The 20,754-nt window shown below is 35.1% G+C and overlaps 1 protein-coding gene across 1 annotated transcript in view; it reads left to right on the top strand.

Moving 5' to 3' along the window:
- LOC107558762 (exostosin-1) overlaps positions 1-20,754 on the top strand; it is a 295,223-nt gene that overhangs the window by 261,099 nt on the left and 13,370 nt on the right. Inside the window, exons 5-8 of the mRNA XM_016242435.1 lie at positions 2,777-2,909; positions 6,662-6,780; positions 8,742-8,837; positions 16,763-16,852. Coding sequence (XP_016097921.1) covers positions 2,777-2,909; positions 6,662-6,780; positions 8,742-8,837; positions 16,763-16,852 — 438 coding nt within the window. The remainder of the gene's footprint in view (positions 1-2,776; positions 2,910-6,661; positions 6,781-8,741; positions 8,838-16,762; positions 16,853-20,754) is intronic.

The following is a 20,754-nucleotide window of genomic DNA, read 5'->3' as shown; positions in this document are numbered from 1 at the left end:
CCTTCTACTACTCAACACTCGGTGAGTGTGTGTGTGTGTGTGTGTGTGTGTGTGTGTATGTGTATGTGTGTGTATGTGCATGCAGCAATAAATGCTGCCTAATTAAGCACATAGATCAAATGCCCTCTCCGTGGACCTGTGTATACTGGCACTTGCTCTAGAACATATGCCACGTTGAGTTAATTTCCCTGCTCCACAGAACAAGATAAGCGAGATGCTTCGTGGATCTGACAAAATCCCTACACTTCACGTACAGCACATTAAAACATGTAAAGGCACAGAGATACACAAACACACATGCTGCCTGACATGAGGGTTCTTTAATTAGACCGTAGTTGATCCTAATTGGCTTGTGCATTTCTAGACTTGGGAGAGCAGAACCAATCAAGCCCATTAGAGGAGGACTCAGGACACAAAAGGGGTGGGCGTGTGTGTGTGTGTGTGTGTGTGTGTGTGTGTGTGTGTGTGTGTGTGTGTGTGTGTGTGTGTGTGTGTGCGTGTGTGTGTGTTTTACAGGTTATTTTGGGGTTTTAAGATCTCACAGACCCCGTTGTGATGGGGGTGAGGCAGATTGTGATTAATAAGTGTTGTAATAAAATGTGATTAATGTGTTTAATTTGAGAAATTAGGCCTGTGTGCATACTGTTGAGAATGTTGTCTGGGCGATGCCTGCAAAGACTGATAGAGATGGTCTGACATGTTGATATTTTTTTTTTGCAATACTCTTATATTTGTTTGCATTGGTTAATGCATTAGGTATCATGAGCTAACAATGAACAATACTTGGTTAATGTTAATTTTCGGTAACACTTTACAATAAGGTTCATTAGTGACCCCGTTGTGATGGGGGTGAGGCAGATTGTGATTAATAAGTGTTGTAATAAAATGTGATTAATGTGTTTAATTTGAGAAATTAGGCCTGTGTGCATACTGTTGAGAATGTTGTCTGGGCGATGCCTGCAAAGACTGATAGAGATGGTCTGACATGTTGATATTTTTTTTTTTGCAATACTCTTATATTTGTTTGCATTGGTTAATGCATTAGGTATCATGAGCTAACAATGAACAATACTTGGTTAATGTTAATTTTCGGTAACACTTTACAATAAGGTTCATTAGTTAATATTAGTTAACAACTTTAGTTAACATGAACTAAGCATGAACAATACTTCTACAGCATGTATCAATCTTAGGTAATATTAATTTCAACATTTACTAATGCATTATTAAAATCAAAAAGTTGTGCTTGTTAACATTAGTTCATGCACTGTGAATTAACATGAACTAACAATGAACAACTGTATTTTCATTAACTAACATTAACAAAGATGAATAAATACTGTAATAAATGTATTGTTCATTGTTTGTTCATGTTAGTTAATACATTAACTAACATTAACTAATGGAACCTTATTGTATAAGTGTTACCTTCAATTTTAATATAAGTACTAATATGTTTTTATTTAACTGCATTTAACAAACATTTCACAATGAACAATAGTTTGTTTATAAACTGGCATTAGTTAATAAAACAGGGTTTCCCAAATGGAATCATAAAAAAGTCAAATTAAAGTGAATAAAAATATGAACAAACAAAATACAACACCTACTAAAAGATGTCAAAATATGTTATTTGTTTACCTACATGTAATTTGACCATTAGCCAACATCAGAGAACCGTAAACATGTGAATGTGTTGTTAAATTATTGAAATTATTGAATGTCTCTGGGTATTAATACAGATAAAATAAATAAAAAAAAAAATTGATAACCATTTTAGAAAAGAAAAAAAATATTTATGTAAACATAAAAATAAATGTATAGAATAATAGTTTAGTATTTCTTAACAACAAATACACAGGAGCCCGTATTTCCTGTGAAATAAAAATACAATCTAGAATCTAAATCTGGACTATCCAAACTTATTCCAAAGCACTGGTCAGACTGAAACTGGCTGTTATTGGTTCCAAGGTTTAACCACAGCTAAAACATTCAATTCAGTTCACATTCATTTATATAGAGCTTTTCACGATACCATTTCAAAGCAGCTTTACAGAAAATGAATGATTCTACATTACAATTAAGAGTGATCTGTTTATAGAGGTGGCTGTGTCAAGGTAATATCCATACGGCAGAAAAGTACAGTTCTAAGATTATGCAGCTCATGCAGTTAATGTATGTCATGTATTCATTTAAAGGGATAGTTCATCCAAAAATGAAAATTACTCCATGATTCACTCACCCTCAAGCCATCCTAGGTGTATATGACTTTCTTCTTTCAGACGAATACAATTGGAGTTATATTAAAAAAATGTCCTGGCTTTTCCAAGCTTTATAATAGCAGTGAATGGGTGTTGAGATTTTGAAGCAAAATAAAGTGCATCCATCCATCATAAAAAAGTGCTCCACATGGCTCCGGGGGTTAATAAATGCCTTCTGTTCACTATGTTCACTATAGTGTCACTCCAGCGGATGACGTAGGCGTAGCGTACCGGTGAGAATATGCTTGTCTCGCGAAAAAAAAGTTTTGTTTAGAGCAAAGGAAAACTCATATACACCTAGGATGGCTTGAGGGTGAGTAAATCATGGGGTGGTTTTAATTTTTGTGTAAACTATCCCTTTAAGTACAAACAATGAACATGTTAGAGCAATGATTACATGATGTAATCACATGTCCTAAACAGAAAGCTTGAGAGCACTCACAATCTTTGCATGATTATTTAATCGTAGCACCCATAATGCTAATTGTAACTTGTAAATGTTGTTGTTTTTGCAGATTATCCATGACAGGATACGGACACACATGTCCAGGAGCAGGTTGATGTGGAATTCTTTGCCTGGAGGACTCTACGCACTTCCTGAGTTCTCCAGCGACCTCACCCTCTTCCCCTTCTACTACTCAACACTCGGTGAGTGTGTGTGTGTGTGTCTCTTTACCACCTTCAGCTCAGTGCCATAATACTTTGTTGCAGTGAAAATTAAATCATAACTCAGATAGATGTTGGTTTCCCTCCAAGCAGTGTGTGTGTGTGTGTGTGTGTGTAATCTCATAGTGGATAGTGAACATATGTGTCTGCCATATTCCTTCCTAAATCCAGCCTGTGTGTGTTTGCATGTGCATATAGGGGTCTGTAGCGGATTTGTCCCGGGGCTTCACATGTCAGCAGCAAATCTGTGTTGCAGGAGTGATAGATGGTCTATTCTCTGCTGTCACAGGCGTTGTTAGTCTCACTTTCCATAATTTTGATGACAGGGCAGTTTAGACTCCCTGTCTGTGGCCATAACTTGAGAGAACTTCAGTGTGGGTGATATACAGCGTGATTCGCTCAGCCAGGGCAACACTATAAATCCGGCTACCTGTGATACATGCTGTTTATTAGGCAATGAGATATCATCCAACATGACGAGCGGACTGCGCCGATGGCTTGCTGTGTCCCTGTCTTCCTTGAAACAGTCATTTGAAAATATTTTAGATGTTTTGTGGCTTGCATACATAATAACATTCTGTTGTTGTTGTTATTTTTGTTTGTTCTGAACATGCAAAACAGTTATTTTTTAAGGAATACTTAGCATTACGTCACTTGCTCACCAGTGGATCCTCTGCAGTGAATGGGTGCCGCCAGAATGAGAGTCCAAACAGCTGATAAAAAATAAATAAAATCACAATAATCCACAAGAAGTCCAATAATTAATTGTCTTGTGAAAATCTGGGGTTGTAAACATTTAAACAAATTCATCAAGACGTTTTTAACTTCAAACTATTGTTTCCGGCTAAAATGTAAGTGCTTTGTCCCTTTCGCCAATGAAAAAGTAATCTTGCCTGAATTAGGAGAGAAATATGCACATATCAATTGACAAGACTGACAGTTGACGTGAAAACAGTGCAAAACAGCAAAGTATGTTGGTGTATTTTGATGTGAGAGGGCAACATGGGGATGGACTTTTTCACTGGAGGAAGCATTATTAAAGGGGTCATAGGATGCTACATGCACTTTTACAAGTTGTTTGAACTGAAATGTGTGTTGGCAGTGTGTGTACACAACCACCCTATAATGATAAAAATCCACCCAGTGTTTTTTTTTTTATCTGGTTAAATTTTTACCCCTTTCTCAAATCGAGCCGATCTCAGATGCCTGTCTGTGTGACATCACACAGACAGGCCCCTCCCACGATAGTTTGATTGACAGTAGCATTTCAGCACAGACTGGACTGGTGTCTTACCTTAGACCCGCCCTGAGTGAGCTGTCATCAGTCCGCTATTGTTTCACCGCCGGAGCAGATGTAGACAAGAATGACTCCTAAGCGATTGAGGTGTTCTGTTATTGAATGTAATAATGAACAGAGCAGTCGTCATTTACTCCCGACATCTGAGCCGCTGAAGACCGGATTACATTGTTCCTGAAGGGAATGTGCCCCCGATCTACATATATGCGTCTATGTTCGCGCGAATCATTCATGATCCATCATCATCTACAGATGAAGTGAGTATAATGTTTTGTAATGAATCTTTGCAAATCGCCTTTCCTAATAATGTGCTAATTAGCAAGTTTCACGATGAATGCGGCTAAAGTAAACAGTCTCTCTGAGAGCAGCTCGGAAGAGAGGGGCGGGGTCAGCAGAGCTCATTAACATTTAAAGGAAAATGCTACAAAAACGGTTTGATCTGAAAAGAGCTGCTTTTTACCGGGTAAAAAAGGTGTTTTTTTTACACTACCATTGAGAAATTTTAACCAAACTATGTTACAGACTTTTCATTAAGACCCTAAAGAATCATATCAACTTGTGGAAAATGGGCATCCTATGACCCCTTTAAAGCAGTATTGCAAGTCCCAAGAAGGGGGCTCTGCTCCTCTTTTATCAGCTGTTTGGACTCTCATTCTGATGGCACCCATTCACTCAATTGGTGAGCAAGTGATGTAATGCTAAATTTCTCCAAATCTGTTCCAATGAAGAAACAAACTAATCTGCATCTTGTATGACCTGTGGGTTCCTTTTTTATAATTTTTTCTTACTTGCAGATTAAAGCATCTGCTAAGGAAGAGGGGAAAAAATCTTCCATTACAAAATTACTAGATATTGAATCAAATATTTGACCACTGAATGCTATTACTGACCAGAATCAATTATGACAAGTTCAGGTAACGAGTAACAATAATAAAAAAAAAAAGGTTATGCAGAATTATTCAGTCCTTAAAACACCTCAGGAACTGAATCTGTAATATTTGTAACTCAAGGAGAGTTGTTGTATAACTGTTAAAAAAAGTAGTTTATTTCACTACACTACTAACAGTAGTTGAAATATATAGTAAAAAAAATATAGTTTCAATGAAAATGGTTAAACTGTGCTGCCGAAAGTACTGACAAGCATTTCTGGTAAACTTAAGTATAACTTAATGTAAATCTATTAACGTTGAATATTTATTAATAATCTACAGTTAAAATATAATAAAGTACTTTACACATGCTTTAATATGTTAGTCAACACATCAAAATAAGTGCACAACTTCAAAACACAACAAAAAATGATTTAAAAATACTAATAAAGTAAAACATTTAGTTTGTCAAAATTGCACTTTTTGAAAGTACTTACACTTAAGTGGTATTTATTTATTAAGATACTTATATAATAAGATTTCAAGTGCACATTCACTGTAATTAAGTTCATTTCTTTTTCACATGAGGTATCTTCTAACTCTCTTTTATATAATTAAGTAATAATTGTGTAATTATACTTTTGTTTTGTAAAAAGATTTATTTTGAGATTTAATAATTAATGCATTGATTGGTTAAAGGTATGGTTAATTAATTATGTAATTATATTTACATGTTCATCACAACAATTGTGTGTGTGTGTGTGTGTGTGTGTGTGTGTGTCTTTCAACTGTGAACCAAATGACCTCTGACTGTACTTCTAGATGTGACCACAATTATGGATGGACCATTAACATTACATTCAAATAATCCGTTTTAAAATCAAACCAAAAGTGCATGTGGATTTGCCTGTTTCAGTGTATTTGTGTGTGTGGTTTGTTTCTGTGTGGTCTGTGTGTGTGTGGCCTGTTTGTTCACGTGTCTCAGACTGTGCTTGTGTTCGCATGTTCTTGCTTTGTTCTGTTTTATAGGGTTTGGGTCCCTGCAGAGAGGAAATAGGGATAATAGATGTTCTGGCTAAATGTAATTACTGTCACTGTGTGATATATTATGAACTTCTCTTGTGTTTTACGGCCTAACCAGAAAACAGTCTCACATAGCTTTGATCAATTCATTTTACTAGTTTTATTCTCTCTGGTTGCTTTTTGTTCTTTACTTTATAGTAACCTTTATTATGGTGTAATAGAGACTTAATGTAGCTGTCAGGTTTCTGGAGTCGCAGTCGCAAACGTAGATAAATGAAGCAAATCCCTGCGGAGGAACAAAGATAAACAGGTGCTGTCTTTGAACGGCTGCCATAAAGTAAACTGATACAAATGCAGAGAGATGTTAAACACCGTAGGCTGATGCCACTGAAGACTGATTTCATAAAGGCTAATCTGCCGTTCGCAGTGTGTGAAAACTGCATTTTTATGTGCTTCATGATTTAAGCAAAGAAATTCACCAGCAAATCAAGACTATCCAAAAGCACTAAAGTAATTTCTGCTATTAACGTTTGTGATTTCTGCAGGTAAGAGTCCTTCTCAGGAGTTTACAGCTGTCATTCAAGCGGTCACACCTCTACAGTCCCAACAGCAGCCCATATTCAAACTGATCCATGCGGTCGCCAAGTCCAAGTTCTGTGCACAGGTGAGAATATGAGAGCAAATAATGAGACTCAATGACAACTCTTCCATTATATGCTGCAAATGTGCATAAGGTTAAGGGTCATTCACACTGCCAGCGATTGTTTGCTGGAGGTTACATTGTTGGTTAGAGTTATTTCTTTATTGGCAGCCTGCACAACTGGCTATATTAAATCACAAATTAGATGTATATGAATAAGTATAACTCACCAAAGAAAGAAAGAAAAAATTCGGTCTTCATTTTCTCACTCACAAGTCATCTCAATCATGTTCTATTCTGATTTTAACAATCAGTCAATCAGTCAATCACTCACTCAACAAAACAAAACAGCTGAGGTTTCATAATACAACTTGTTTGCATAATATTTCATAATATCATGCAACATAAAATCCATAATATTCCAAGTCCTTTAATGGTTTTGTGTGAGGAAAAGGCCAAAGTATTATTCTATTCACTAGAAATATGTAGCTCTCAAATCTCATTTACCTGATTTGAATATGTGCATTTTCAAAACTGGTGCATCAAGAGAACTGCAAGACATCAGTCAATAACAAATCAATTTTATGGTGCCTTTTGTGATTAAGTTGACAGCCTGTTGGTCCCCATTCACTTTCAGTGAATGTTCTGCTAAGCTTCTCCTTTCGTGCTCCACCAAAGCAGTGTTCTTTTAGCGTCACTGATATACTATATTATAGTTGTTTTATTTATTAATTAATTAATTAAAAAATGTTTTTCTATTTCTGTTTTTAAGTTTAGTTTAAAACATTTTGTCATTTTAAATTTTTTATACGACTATATAGTTTTGTTATTAATTTATATTTATTAATTTTAGTTTATTTAGTTTTAGTAGTTTCAGTACTTAAATGTCAAAATAATTGGAATGATGGAAATGTTGCTTTTATATATATATATATATGTTTTATTTCAGGACAATTATTCAAGTACAATTTTTTTTATTTTATGGTTTTAGTTTTAGTTTCACTTAACCATATTAGCCTTGTACCAAATACATAACATCATAGGTTTGGAACAATATGAGATTCAGTAGGTGATTTTCCATTTTGGATGTGCTATTCCTTTTACATTCTGGAGGGAAAGTGTTGGTATATTAAATGCAGCACTGCCTAATGCATCATATCATGAACAAGATGAATGGTTATCAATGCATGAATCAAACTCATTTAGAAAGCCCACAAATTTTGACATGGTTTTCCACACATCATTTTTTATTATGTCCCTGTATGTGGGCAGCAACTAATCAAATAAAACTAGTCAAACATCTGGCTGTGTGAAAGTAGCATACACGCGGATTCTGACAAGTGACAGATCATGTTAGCTTCACTGTTTGTGTTCCTAATTGGTCACTGCTTCATTGCATAAAGTTTATATAATTGAAACAACTTATTTTCTGCTGACATTGCATCGGTTCAATTTATATTAGATAATTACTAAATTGAATAATATTCAGATCATGTATTCCCTTGTTTAAAAACGTACACTTTTGCATACTTTAAAAAGAGTGTTTAGTCTGAAAATAATATATTTTAAAAGAATACACAGTGTGAAAGGAATGAAATGTTTTCGAACACTTAATTGCATGTTATTTACAATTAAATGAAAATGTATTACAATGTATGACACGTCCAGTTATTTATTTTTTAAAGATTTTAAGTACACATTCAATACAATTAAGCACACTTCTTTTCACAAGAGCTAACATTAGACTGTATCTACAAATGCCCCTGATTAACACAGTTACTAAAAATGAAAAGTCTCTTGATAATTTCTAGTTTGTTGTAAATGATTCTAGTGGCTCTCACACCTTTTGATTACCTTTTGCATGTGGGCTGTAATAATTCACACCTGCACCTACAAAAATTGGTTGCAGTCTAACAATGAAAACTCATGTTTTGCACGCATATGGAAATGTGCAGTGAAGCTCGTGTGTTTTAATGTGGTTTCAGATTTTAGTGCTGTGGAACTGTGAGAAGCCTCCACCACCCAGAAACAAGTGGCCCTCCGTCACAACACCCTTCTCTGTCATTGAGGGCAAAAGAAAGGTGAGAGAAGAGAAAGATGATGAAATAAATATAAGAACCGTGTGTTGGTTTTAATTCTCGGCATGCAGTTCTTTGCACAACTACACACATGCAACAAACACTATACACACATAAACACAGACTAACCTTCTTTTTATTTTAAATGTTTTTTTTATTTCAATGTAAATGTAATTATTATAGATATTAGACTTTGCAATTTTAGATTTAAAATAATAATAAATTAGTGTATAAATTGTTTTGAATCATTTGAACCATTTTCAAATTACCCAAGCAAGGTTTTGACATGTTTAGTTAACTTCTGGGGACAAAAGTGCAGGTAAGGGAAGTTAGACTCAAACTTTCTGGTGGGAAGGAAACACAACGACACATAACAGGCCAGATGTCACCATTTAAAGTCACTGAAATGATTTGAAATACAGTGTGTGTGTGTGTGTGTGTGTGTGTGTGTGTGTGTGTGTGTGTGTATGTGTGTGTGTGTGTGTGTGATATCTGCACAGCTGTGTGTGGGTGGTTATGTGAATATTCTTATCATTAGCACCTTTCAGACTTTGTCTGCTCACCGTCATCCCTCTTTGCACATGTTTTACTCATTTACATCTTCTTGTCATGTGTTATTTGCAGAAACAGTTAGCCTGAGTAACTTAATGTGATGATTACTCTGTCTCCTCACTTATCCTTTAGTTGTTTTATCTCATATGAAAATGTAGCTATTTATGATGGAAAATGTGAGGAAAAAATACCTTAGGAGAAACATTGTTTAACTCACTATTTTGTGAAGTTAACACATTTGGGTGCTAACTAAGAGCACATTTACAGTAGATTTGTGAATTTTTAGAAAAGTCGCTTAAAACACTCTCGATAGGTCCTACAGTGAGCATACGTGAAGCACAGGAGAACTCCAAATTTTCTATATTTACACTTAGGACCATGTGATATTTCAGTTTTTCTTTTTTAATAAATCTGCAAAAATGTCAACAATTCTGTGTTTTTCTGTCAATATGGGGTGCTGTGTGTACATTAATGAGGAAAAAAAATTAACTTAAATGATTTTAGCAAATGGCTGCAATATAACAAAGAGTGAAAAATGTAAGGGGGTCTGAATACTTTCCGTACCCACTGTATATATATATTAGTGCACCACCGCACCACCTTATTAATGTTAACACACACTGATTTCATAATTTAATTGTTATGCTTCAGGTTGTTTGCAGATGTAATTTAAGTGGAGGAATTAACACTTCCAGAATAATCACAGTACCCCTTAATTTCACATAGCAAAGCATTTTTGTTTTTTATTTGTATTATTTTTTTTTTTTTTGTGAGCAGATTTCTCATAAATCAACATGACAGTTTGTTATTGTACTGTGCCTTAAAGCTACACTGACAGGGATGAATATCCCAGTAAAGCCTGTGATGCCCATTTATCTAGAGAATACATCTAATTTATCTAGGTGTGTAGGTATGTGGCATTAAAAAGTCATATTAGACACTGCATTCTGTTTTGTTGCTCATTGGTCAACATCCAAATGAAAATATAACAACTGATTATCAAATTGATTATCAAATGCAGTGGACTAAAGCCTGTTATTTCGATCAGCTCCGCACGTCTGCCATAGCAACCTTAATAATCTCTGCATATGTTACCTTGGAGATGTACCATTATTCAGTATATGTGTAGAGAATAAATAAACCTTCAGGTATGATATAAATAAAAATGTTACATATACAAATATGAGGTACCAGCAGGTTTCCTAAACACTCCTACCATCCTTTCCAAGCCCGTCTGCTAAAGTCTGCCAGGCTAGTGGCATCAAATCTATGAAAGACAATGATAATCACATCTGCACACATCTGTCATTTGTCATTGTAGTATGAGTTATTTCCAGCCACTAAAATAACATTATGACAGAATAAGCTGCAAATTGGACCAGACATTATGCTGATATGGCTATATGAGACTAAGCTATATCTAGTCAGACAGAAAAAAATAGCAAAGGGGAAAGTTCAAGGGTCACCTAGACCACTTAAAAGTGCCTTTCCATTGGAGAACTGTAAAGGTCTGATGCAAAAAACACATTAATGACCCAAGATAAAAATGTATCATCTCAAGAGATGCATTATGAATCTGACATTTCAATTATCATCATCATAACAGGCAGATCTGAGTATCAGTCATCAATATACTAACAGCTTTTGGAATTTGCATTAATGTATTTGCCTTCATGTAGTTTACAGGATTATGTTTTTCTTTTTGAAAGTTGTGTGAGAATGTTTGGATGATATAAATCCAACCATCCAATCCATGCCATTTGTTTGTTTGTGAAACAATTTAAATGTGAAAAACAAAAAAGAGTTACTTCAATCAAAGAACATAAAGTTTAGCTAACCTTTCATTCAGATGTATTACATAAAATGTAAATATAATGTACAGGTAGATGTGCTTTTCAGTGGAAAAAGCATAGCAGTGTATGTACATACATTAATATGTTACTATATAAAATTATAGGCATAAAATGCAACCATCCATTTCATATAATACGTAAGAATTGGTTATATACCGTATTATATTCTCCATCTTTCTATACACCAGACAAAGGTTGCCCTAATTCTAGTCCAAGTTTAGCCTTTGGTGATAATAATTAAAAACACTAAATGGTTTTCAAAACCACTAGATCAGAAACACGCACACAGTCCAGAGCTCTTAAATGAAATGCAGATACTTACTTTGAAAGGAGTGTGAATTAATGCGTCAAACAAGTGTGAAATAGATCATCAAAGTTTTAATCAAAAGCCATTTGCCAAAATTAAATCATATTGTGACTAATAAGCTATCAAACGTCACATCCAAATCATAACACGCTTTTATCTGAGTCTTGATCAAGATAAATTGGAGTTGTTTAATACTGAGATAAAAGCTTAATAGAGAAGCATGAACTTGGCTTTCACTAGAAGTGCAATCTATGGAGGCCATGAGAGGGAGAGAGTTCGTCCCAGAGGCAGTGTGTGTGTGTGAAGTCCTGTGGCATCTTATTGAGGTTTATTAGATATGCTTGATGTCATAAACAGAAAGAGAGACACTAAAAAGACAGAGTGTGGGAAAATGAATTGCACTTGCTGATGCACAGTTTATTTGCATGCGCTGTCTAGGTTTTTTTATATGAAAGTTTGTTTCTGCCTGGGAATAAAAAAATATATAAAAGGTCATTGAGTTTAGATTTCACAGTTCTGGCCTTTTCTATAAGTTTATATCTGATAAATAAACTCAGAAACTCTCAATTCAGAGAAAAGTCAAGAATTCTGAGACAAACTCAGAATAGCAAGAAAAAAGTCAGAATTGTGAGATAAAAAGTCACACATACCTTTTTTTATTCTGTGGCATCTTTTCTACTCACAATTCTGACTTTTTTATATTTTAATATCTCGCAATTGCAGGTTACAAACATGCAGTCAAGACTGTTCTTCTCACAACTGCGAGTTTACATCTTACAGTTCTGAGTTTATTAAAAAGTCAGAGTTTTGAGATGTTAACTCGGAATTGTGAGATGAAAAGTCATAATTACATAGTTTTATTCCATGGTGGAAATCAGCTCAACTCAACTAAAATCAGCACAGAACACAGTTTGCACAGCAATTTGTGCAACAGGTCAGTTTATTTGGCATACTTTACTGCAATTTGCTATACTACTTTTAAAAGTGTAGATTTCCAAGCTACAAGCTAATCATTAGTTAAACTACAGTTCACCTAGGATTTTGAACAAGTAATTTGCTACATTACACGCTACAAACAAAAAGCGGCCAACCACATTAAAGATCCAATATAATGTTATGAGTAAAATATAACTATTCAATTAAATAAATGATACGAGTGAAAAAATGTAGGCCAGGGACTTGGTTCCATCTGTTGTTGATAGACTTGAGGCAGATCTGAATGTTAGAAAGTATGCAAACGAAATGATTGGAGAGAACATTGAGTTATGACATTTTGTTTAGGAATGGGGGGGGGGGGGGGGGGGACATATGCACGGATGAATTGTTCACGTTAAGATAGATAACATGCATTTGGAAAATATTAATTCATTCCATCTTAAACCGAAAACTCACATAACTTGGAAATAGTACAGGGACTCAATTCTGTAAACATTTTTTATCATTATTATTTATGTAAACTAACCATTCAAACAAACCTCTTCACTAGAATTGTTTACCTTAGACATTTTAAGCATGATGCATTTATGCATGTGAATGTCTTTATTCATGTAGGTTATGAATAAAGTTAAGGTAGTAGTGTCTTTACTTTTTTTTGTTTTTTTTGGGGGGGGGGGGCATAAATACATTAACACAGAAAGAAGGTGTATTTGCATCATAATGACTAAATTTAAATACACATGGCACAGAGGTAAACCAGTGAAGAAAGCTACTGGCTAAACTGGATTTTAGCATTGTTTTCCTTAGCGGCAGTGCTTAAATTAGCATGCTAAATGATGTGCTTCAACGCATAGTAAAACCTGTCAGGGCATTGTCTTAAAGCACTACTGCCATGCTGTGAAGTCTTTAGTGTCACAACTCTATATAGTGCCACATTTTTTTAGTCCCATAAGCGCTACATCTATAGAACGCTTTAGAAATGTCTTGAAACCCCTACGTTGTGTTCCATTCCATTCTTTTGTACTCCACCCAGCAGTTTTTGACATGTCTTATGTAAATGCTCCTTAAGAAATGTGTCTAATCGGGGTCAGGTGAACCTGAAACTAACCCAGTGTCTCAGGGCTTCTATAGTCTATTTTTATAAATATGTCATATTGACCAACTCATAAAATACATATATTGCAAGAGAAGAGGCGAGGAAACAGAGAGAGACAGTAAAGAGCAGACAGTCCCTGTGGAAGATTATGTGAGCTTTACAGTTAAATAAAGCGTGTCTTGAGGGAAAAGGAGTGATATCAGAGGAAGAAGCCATGTGTCAACAAAGACAGCTGGCCTCCCAGATAACTACATAGTCCTTTCCAGAACCCCTACATATATGAGAGAATACTCGAAATGATAAATGCAGTGATATGCATATATTGAATGCTGCAGTCACAGCATCTGTGACATATAATAATGCAAATTCTATTTTTTTTTTTTAAATAATGCACATAAAATGGAAGTCAAAAGGGCAGGGCATCTTTTAAATTCACTAGAAATACACAAAGTACTTTTTATATGCCTTATTGTTCCCATCTGAAGCGAGACGGGTTTTAAACAGTTTAAAACATGACATTGTGATTCAATTTTGTATGCATCAATGATTTACACGGCTTGTACACATTTAATATCTTCACTAATGACACAGACTTGGCAGTCAGTGTATTCTATTCCCTAGTTTATTCTGAATCTATATCGGCCCTTCTGGTGGTTCACAGCTTGTTACGCTAATGAGAATACATCCCTGGACCAGGGGTACTTGTAGAGTTATTTTGATTGTAAAAAGTTTCTTTTCACATGAACAGTTTTATTAATTATTCACAGGTATTAATGAAGAGTCAATGCTGTAATTAGGTTTGAACCTCCCCTGTAGCCTCCATTTACTTTAATGGACTAAAACAGTGTCATCCTAATGGTGCGGCGGATTGACTGTGGGAAACAGTGATTTTTAATCTACCATTAAATTATATGAAAAATGTTCATATCATGGTCAAAACCCAGATTAGGATTAAACCTTTCCTGGCCATATCCAGATCAAGACTAATAACTTGGTCTTCCACTGAGACACCTTTCCCTTTCTGCTAATGTCACTAAGACTGTGCAGCTAATTGGCTATTTTTAACCAATGGACAAATTGCTATATATTGCATTTTTTAAGCAAACTAGCATTTGATCATTCTGCTATGCAATGCCCACTTTTATTGATTTCCAGGAGAGTTAAAGTTGTTATAGCTGCAAAGGGGGAACCAACTCCATATTAATGTCTATGTATTTATAAAGCCATTTATAATGTCATTAAATTCCCCATTGGTGAAATGTCCCAATAATGTTGTCTATATAGTGTACTGATTGTCCACACAATGGAAGTTAATGGTTAGCCAAACTGTTTGGTTACCAACATTTAAAAAAATATATTTTTTTTGTGTGTGTTCTGCAGGGGGAAAAAAGAAAAATAGAAAGTCATACAAGTTTGAAATAACACCAGGGAGAGTAAAAGATGACAGAATATTACATAACTTGCTGTCAGCTGGTTTTCAGCTGGTTTTGATCTGATAAAGAAGCTGAATCCATTATTCTTGGTATCGAGATTTGATCTAACATTTTTGCCGTATGTTGGCACAATCTAACATTTGTCGACATGACATGTCAGTTTTTTTTCTCTGTGGAAGGAGACTTTTTACACCATGTTATTTCATCATCTCTCTGGAGCGCTGTGGCAGTGATGAATGGCTAATCACAGAGGGAATGATGGGTAAACACAGCCCCCCTTCCCTCTATCACTGATATCACAAAGTCACACCGTTCGCTAAACATGTCTTTCTACGACAGTGTTCTGTGGCCAGTCAACCTCTCAACGGCTTGGCAGTATAAATAGGACCTTCAGAGAAAATCTGTAAGATATTTGAAGACCAAATCCAATGTCAAGTCAAGTCACCTGTATTTATATAGCACTTTATACAATACAGATTGTGTTAAAGCAGCTTTACAGTGTTACACAGGAAAAAAACGTGTGCTGATAAAATACAAGAGGACAATAGAAAACGGTCAATTTATCAGTTAAAGTCAGTTCATTATTGATTCAGTGATGTGATCGTCCAGCTCAGTTCAGTTCTCAATAGTGACTGTGTAGACAAGCCAACAATATTGCCAGAATCTCTGCGCCAACGCTCTGTTGACATCCCTTTTGCTGTGATAAATAATCTGTTCTCAGTGCTTTTGACTGTCTGGCAAATAATCATTCTCTGATCGTTTGGAAATCTAAAATGGGGCACAGGTCAATCTGATCTTATGTTGTTGATGTCAAAGGCTGTACATTCTAAACTTCTAAACAATTAATTAGACAGACATCAACATTAACAGGTTGCATGTGGGAACTGTGCAGGGTCACCTTTGAAAAAAATGAGTAGAAAATGTGTGTTGACTGTGTAGTCAAAATATCAGTCCAACCACAATGAGTACTGATTACTTTATTGACCTTCCTCTGATGTTATCAGAAGGATTTAAAGTTGTGCTACAGTAATATACATATAGTTTATTTGCCTCAAACAAAACTCTGAAAATCTTTCAAATATTCTTCCTCAGACGTGCTTATTGTAACATCTTTGTACTTTGCAACAGGACTTTGTTTCTCTGCACGTAAAAACCTGTGTCCCTGACCCCTGGAAATCACACCATATGGACAGTCAATAGTCTATGGGTATGACAGCAAGCTAAATGACTGAAACTATGCAATCTTCCAGAAAATAGTAATTTCTTGGGCCAAATGACTTATCGAATTGGCCTTTGCACCCTGAGAGACTACAAACACATGTAATGACACTGGAATACAGACACAAATACAGTACGTGTACAGTACATGTACACGATTCAGCAACACCACTCTACACTATTTAGCAATGAAAAAAGTTTCATTGCGGTAAGAAAAAAGTTTCATTGCGGTAAGAAAAATTAATTTTTCTTACCGCAAGATGTAAATTACCATATTATACTTAATAGAACTTCGGTTTAACTATTGTGACTTTCAGTTGATGAACAGATAAGACACAAACAGATGTCAAAAGCGACATAGGCGATGATCGACAAGGATGCGTCAAAGTAAAGTTTCATTAATAAATACATTATTTCTGAACAAATTTTTAAAAAATTGCAAATCCAAAGCTAAATGTGTAAATGAACTACTTTCAACCAGCATCTGTGCTGAAAATCTGTGAATCACTAACGTCACTTCCTGTTGTCCTCAGACGATGAGTGGCCGTTTTTTCCCTCATCATGCTATCAAAACTGATGCAGTTCTCAGCCTGGACGAGGACTCGGTTCTGTCCACCAATGAGGTAAGAGATCACACATTCATTCATCATAATAAATGTTATGTGAAATGGGATGGTATCTCATATGGTAGGCTATATGGTTCTGTCATTCAAAATCCTAATTCTTTGCCAAGTGAAAAATTGACATTATATTGAAATGTATTATTACATTTCTAATGATAACCAGACAAATTATCATTGTTAAATAGCACTTATCACATTTATGTCATGACAACTCTCTGAGAGTTTAGTATGTTAATGTACGACGATGTTAATGTGTTTGGCAGTGGTGGACAAAGTACACAAATCAAGTACTTGAGTAAAAGTACAGATCCGTATAATAAAATGTTACTCCAGTAAAAGTACTCAGTTTTACAAGTTTGTACAGTGAAAGTACAAAAGTACTTGATTTTTTATGTACTTAAGCAAAAAGTACAGATAAATGAATGTTTATTTTGCAGTTTTATATAGGCTAGTTTTATCATTTAATTTTATATTAGCATATATTTTTTTATTATCCTACTGCTCAAAATACCTGGGATTTTCCCAAAATAACCAATAAGGAAATAATGAATATAATAAGGAAAATATAATTTTCATAATTATTTTTTTCTTCTCAAACCTTGTCTGTGGTGTAAAAACACCCCTGGCCAAATGCCCCCAAAGGGCATCACTTCCTACTTTGATAATTACTGTAGTTACCATGTTCTGAACATCACATCCTTAATTTTTCCCTCAGATGTAATCTATCTATGTGGTTGAATAAATATATTTGGACTTTTTTTTTTTTAATTACCTCAATTTAGCACCAGCGAGCTTCTTAGTTAGACAGTTAGCATCAGCTAACATTGACTTATTTTCAGCATGGTTATGAATAAACATTTATATTTGTCTACTCAGCTAGTTGATCCAGATACATAGTAACTTAGGCTAAGTGTGCTGACAAACAATATAAAAACAGACATCATATAGGGCTAAATGCATAGCATTTGAGTAAAACTGCTAACATTACAGCAGCAGGGAAGATGTACATGCATTAGTTATTTTATTTAATCTGTGTTATTTTAATGTTTTTTGACCTAAAACATAGAGACTCTGATGTTAATGTGTCTGCATTCAATCATTTCAGTGGGCTTAAACAGATCACCCTTTACAGCAGGTTTAGTTCACAAACAACTGACAGCTTTGACCTGAATATGATTTTCAGTTACAATAATGAATCCTAAAATTTGACATTAGTAACTTACTTTTAGCAGCATCAGTCGCGCGTGTGCGCTCACAAGATCTCCCGGGTGTTACTTGTGAATTCAGTTCACTGGAGACTCGCACTAAATAGATCATTTGAATCAGTGAGTTGTGGACTCGAGAACAGCTGCAATCGGTTAATTCTAATTCGTGAATGAATCGTTTGGTGCGATTTACGAACCGATTTAACGGGTTCATTGAAAAGAATCAGTTCATTCATGAATCAGACAGCTTCGGCGTCTCGGAGTACGTGATATATTATAAGGAGTAACGATAAGTTTTATGAAATGTAGTGAAGTAAAAAGTACGATCTTATGCTTTGGAATGTAGTGAAGTAAAAGTAAAAGTTACTCAAAATAAAACTAATCCAGTAAAGTACAGATACTTGAAAAATTTACTTAAGTACAGTAACGAAGTAAAACTACTTCGTTACTGTCCACCACTGGTGTTTTATCTTGGCAGAATAGGTCTGCTATGCTGCTGCTGCGGCGGCAGAGCAAGTACCGAGACTTGCTACTGCAAATACATCCACAGATATGCTGCTGTGAGCATGTAGGAAATACTGCTGCTGCACATACAACATCTAATTACCCCCATATATAACATAAATTAAATTACCCCGTAGCAGATCTATGCAGGTGGAGCTGGGGAGGGTGGACGGTTTCTGAAGTGCACTGCAACTGCTACAGCAAGCACTAGCCAATCATTCGAATGTGGAGCAGCAGCTTATTGGCTGCTGATACGAAAAGAAACCAATCAGCTGTGCCAGGTGAATAATGATGTCATTATGTCAGATTGAGTTAGAACCTATATCGGACTGCGCCATCTAGAGTTTCATGACAGAACTTTGGATGAAGTGTAAAGAAAACATGCAACTAACTTCAGTTGAGTTTTTGCATGATGCTAAGTCTGATGCTTATATTTTAGCATGTTGCTCAGCTAATATTGCAATATTCTTACATTGAGAATCTCTTTCTCACTCACAAACAAACTTTCGCTCTCTCAGCCTACTTCCTTTGTCCTGTCCTTTTTTACCTCATTGTTTTGTCCTCATCTGTGTTATTCAGTGGTATTTGTGATGCTGTATGTATTCTCAATTTCTGGCTTATTTTATGTTTGTTCTGCACTTTGTTAATGTCAATTCTCTGTCTTAAGTTTCCCTGAGAGAAGAGATGATATTTGCACACTGCAGCATCAGCAGCCTGCTGGGTTCATTTTTAATTGCTCTCAGCTGTATAATTTAATCAGACAATAATATGTGCTAGACAAAGAGAAAGAAGAACATCTCTAATCGGATGTCCAAATTCACAAAAAGATGTTGGTGTTCTGATCCTGGTGTGTCATTCTCAAAATATGGCATATTCTGACATTCTGAATTTCTGTCACTTTTTTTGTCCTGGAACATTATTGGCTATTATTAAACGTAATTATGATCTCATTGGCTGCTTTGTATTTTAAATTTGGGTGTGTTTAACATCCTATTTGAAAACAAATTCCTAATGGAGGTTCCATTCCTGAAATGTTTATTCCTACACACCTGCTTATAGGAGTTTTGATGGGATTAATTTATAATTTGAATTTCTGACTTATAAAATGGTATCAAAAGCATCTCAAGACACAACTGATTGCACTAAATAGCCTATATTATACCTTTAATCCGGTTTTTCATGTACAGCCTCTTTTTCCATTGGCCTTCATAATTCATTAGTACATTATACCATTAAATATTTTTTTTCTTTCTTTCTTGCAAAAATTGAACAACTTTTTTTTGTTGAACTTTAAGCTTGGAAGATTTTTTTGTATTCTCAGAAAGCAACTGTCTAACGTTACATAAACACCAATTATATTAAATTTAATTACATTTTTTAATAAAATGTAAATTGTGACAGTGGCTGCTAGTCGACACGCACGACAATGAAGATGCTGGAGTATTTCAAAATAACAGAGTCTTTATTAATAATAACAGAAATACTCAGAAGGACATTATAGGTAAATAAATGCAAACCACACTATGTGTTAACATCCGACAGATACAAACGAAAACACAGCACATACAGTAATCAGAAATAAAGAAAACCAAAACTAAAGGAAGAAGAAACCGGGACAATGGGAAACAGAAGAAAATAAAAGTCAACAGAACAGAACACAATCCTAACATAAATGCTACTCTTTTGAATGATGCCTTTTAAGTGGTGAATCTTGACTATTTTAATGTTTTCATAAAGGAAAAGGTCAAGAGCTATGTTTGACATCATATTTTATGAAAGATTGGTCTTTTACACTGAATATGATGTGAAATTAATAAAACTTAATTGTAACGTGATATCGGTTACTAAAGGAGACAACTCATTTTAATGTAATTATCTCTTGCTTGAATAAATCAGCCAATTTAACCTGGTTTAAACTGAATTTTTTAAGAGTAGATTCACAAAGACTGGTGACTGCACTGCACTGGTTCAGGACATGATTTAATGAAGGATTTGTGTAGATCAGTGGTTCCCAACCCTAGTCCTGGAGGCACCCCAACACTGCACGTTTTGCATGTCTCCTTAATCAAACACACCTGATTCAGGTCATCATCTCATTAATAAAGACTCCAAGACAGGAGTGGCTAACATCGGTCCTGGAGAGCCGCAGCCCAGCAGAGTTTTGCTTCAACCCTAATCAAACACACCTGAACA

The sequence above is a fragment of the Sinocyclocheilus grahami genome, unplaced genomic scaffold, assembly GCF_001515645.1.
Source record: "Sinocyclocheilus grahami isolate Dianchi unplaced genomic scaffold, SAMN03320097.WGS_v1.1 scaffold658.1, whole genome shotgun sequence".
Taxonomy (NCBI): Eukaryota; Metazoa; Chordata; class Actinopteri; order Cypriniformes; family Cyprinidae; genus Sinocyclocheilus; species Sinocyclocheilus grahami.
This window is presented reverse-complemented; position numbering and strand designations above follow the sequence as displayed.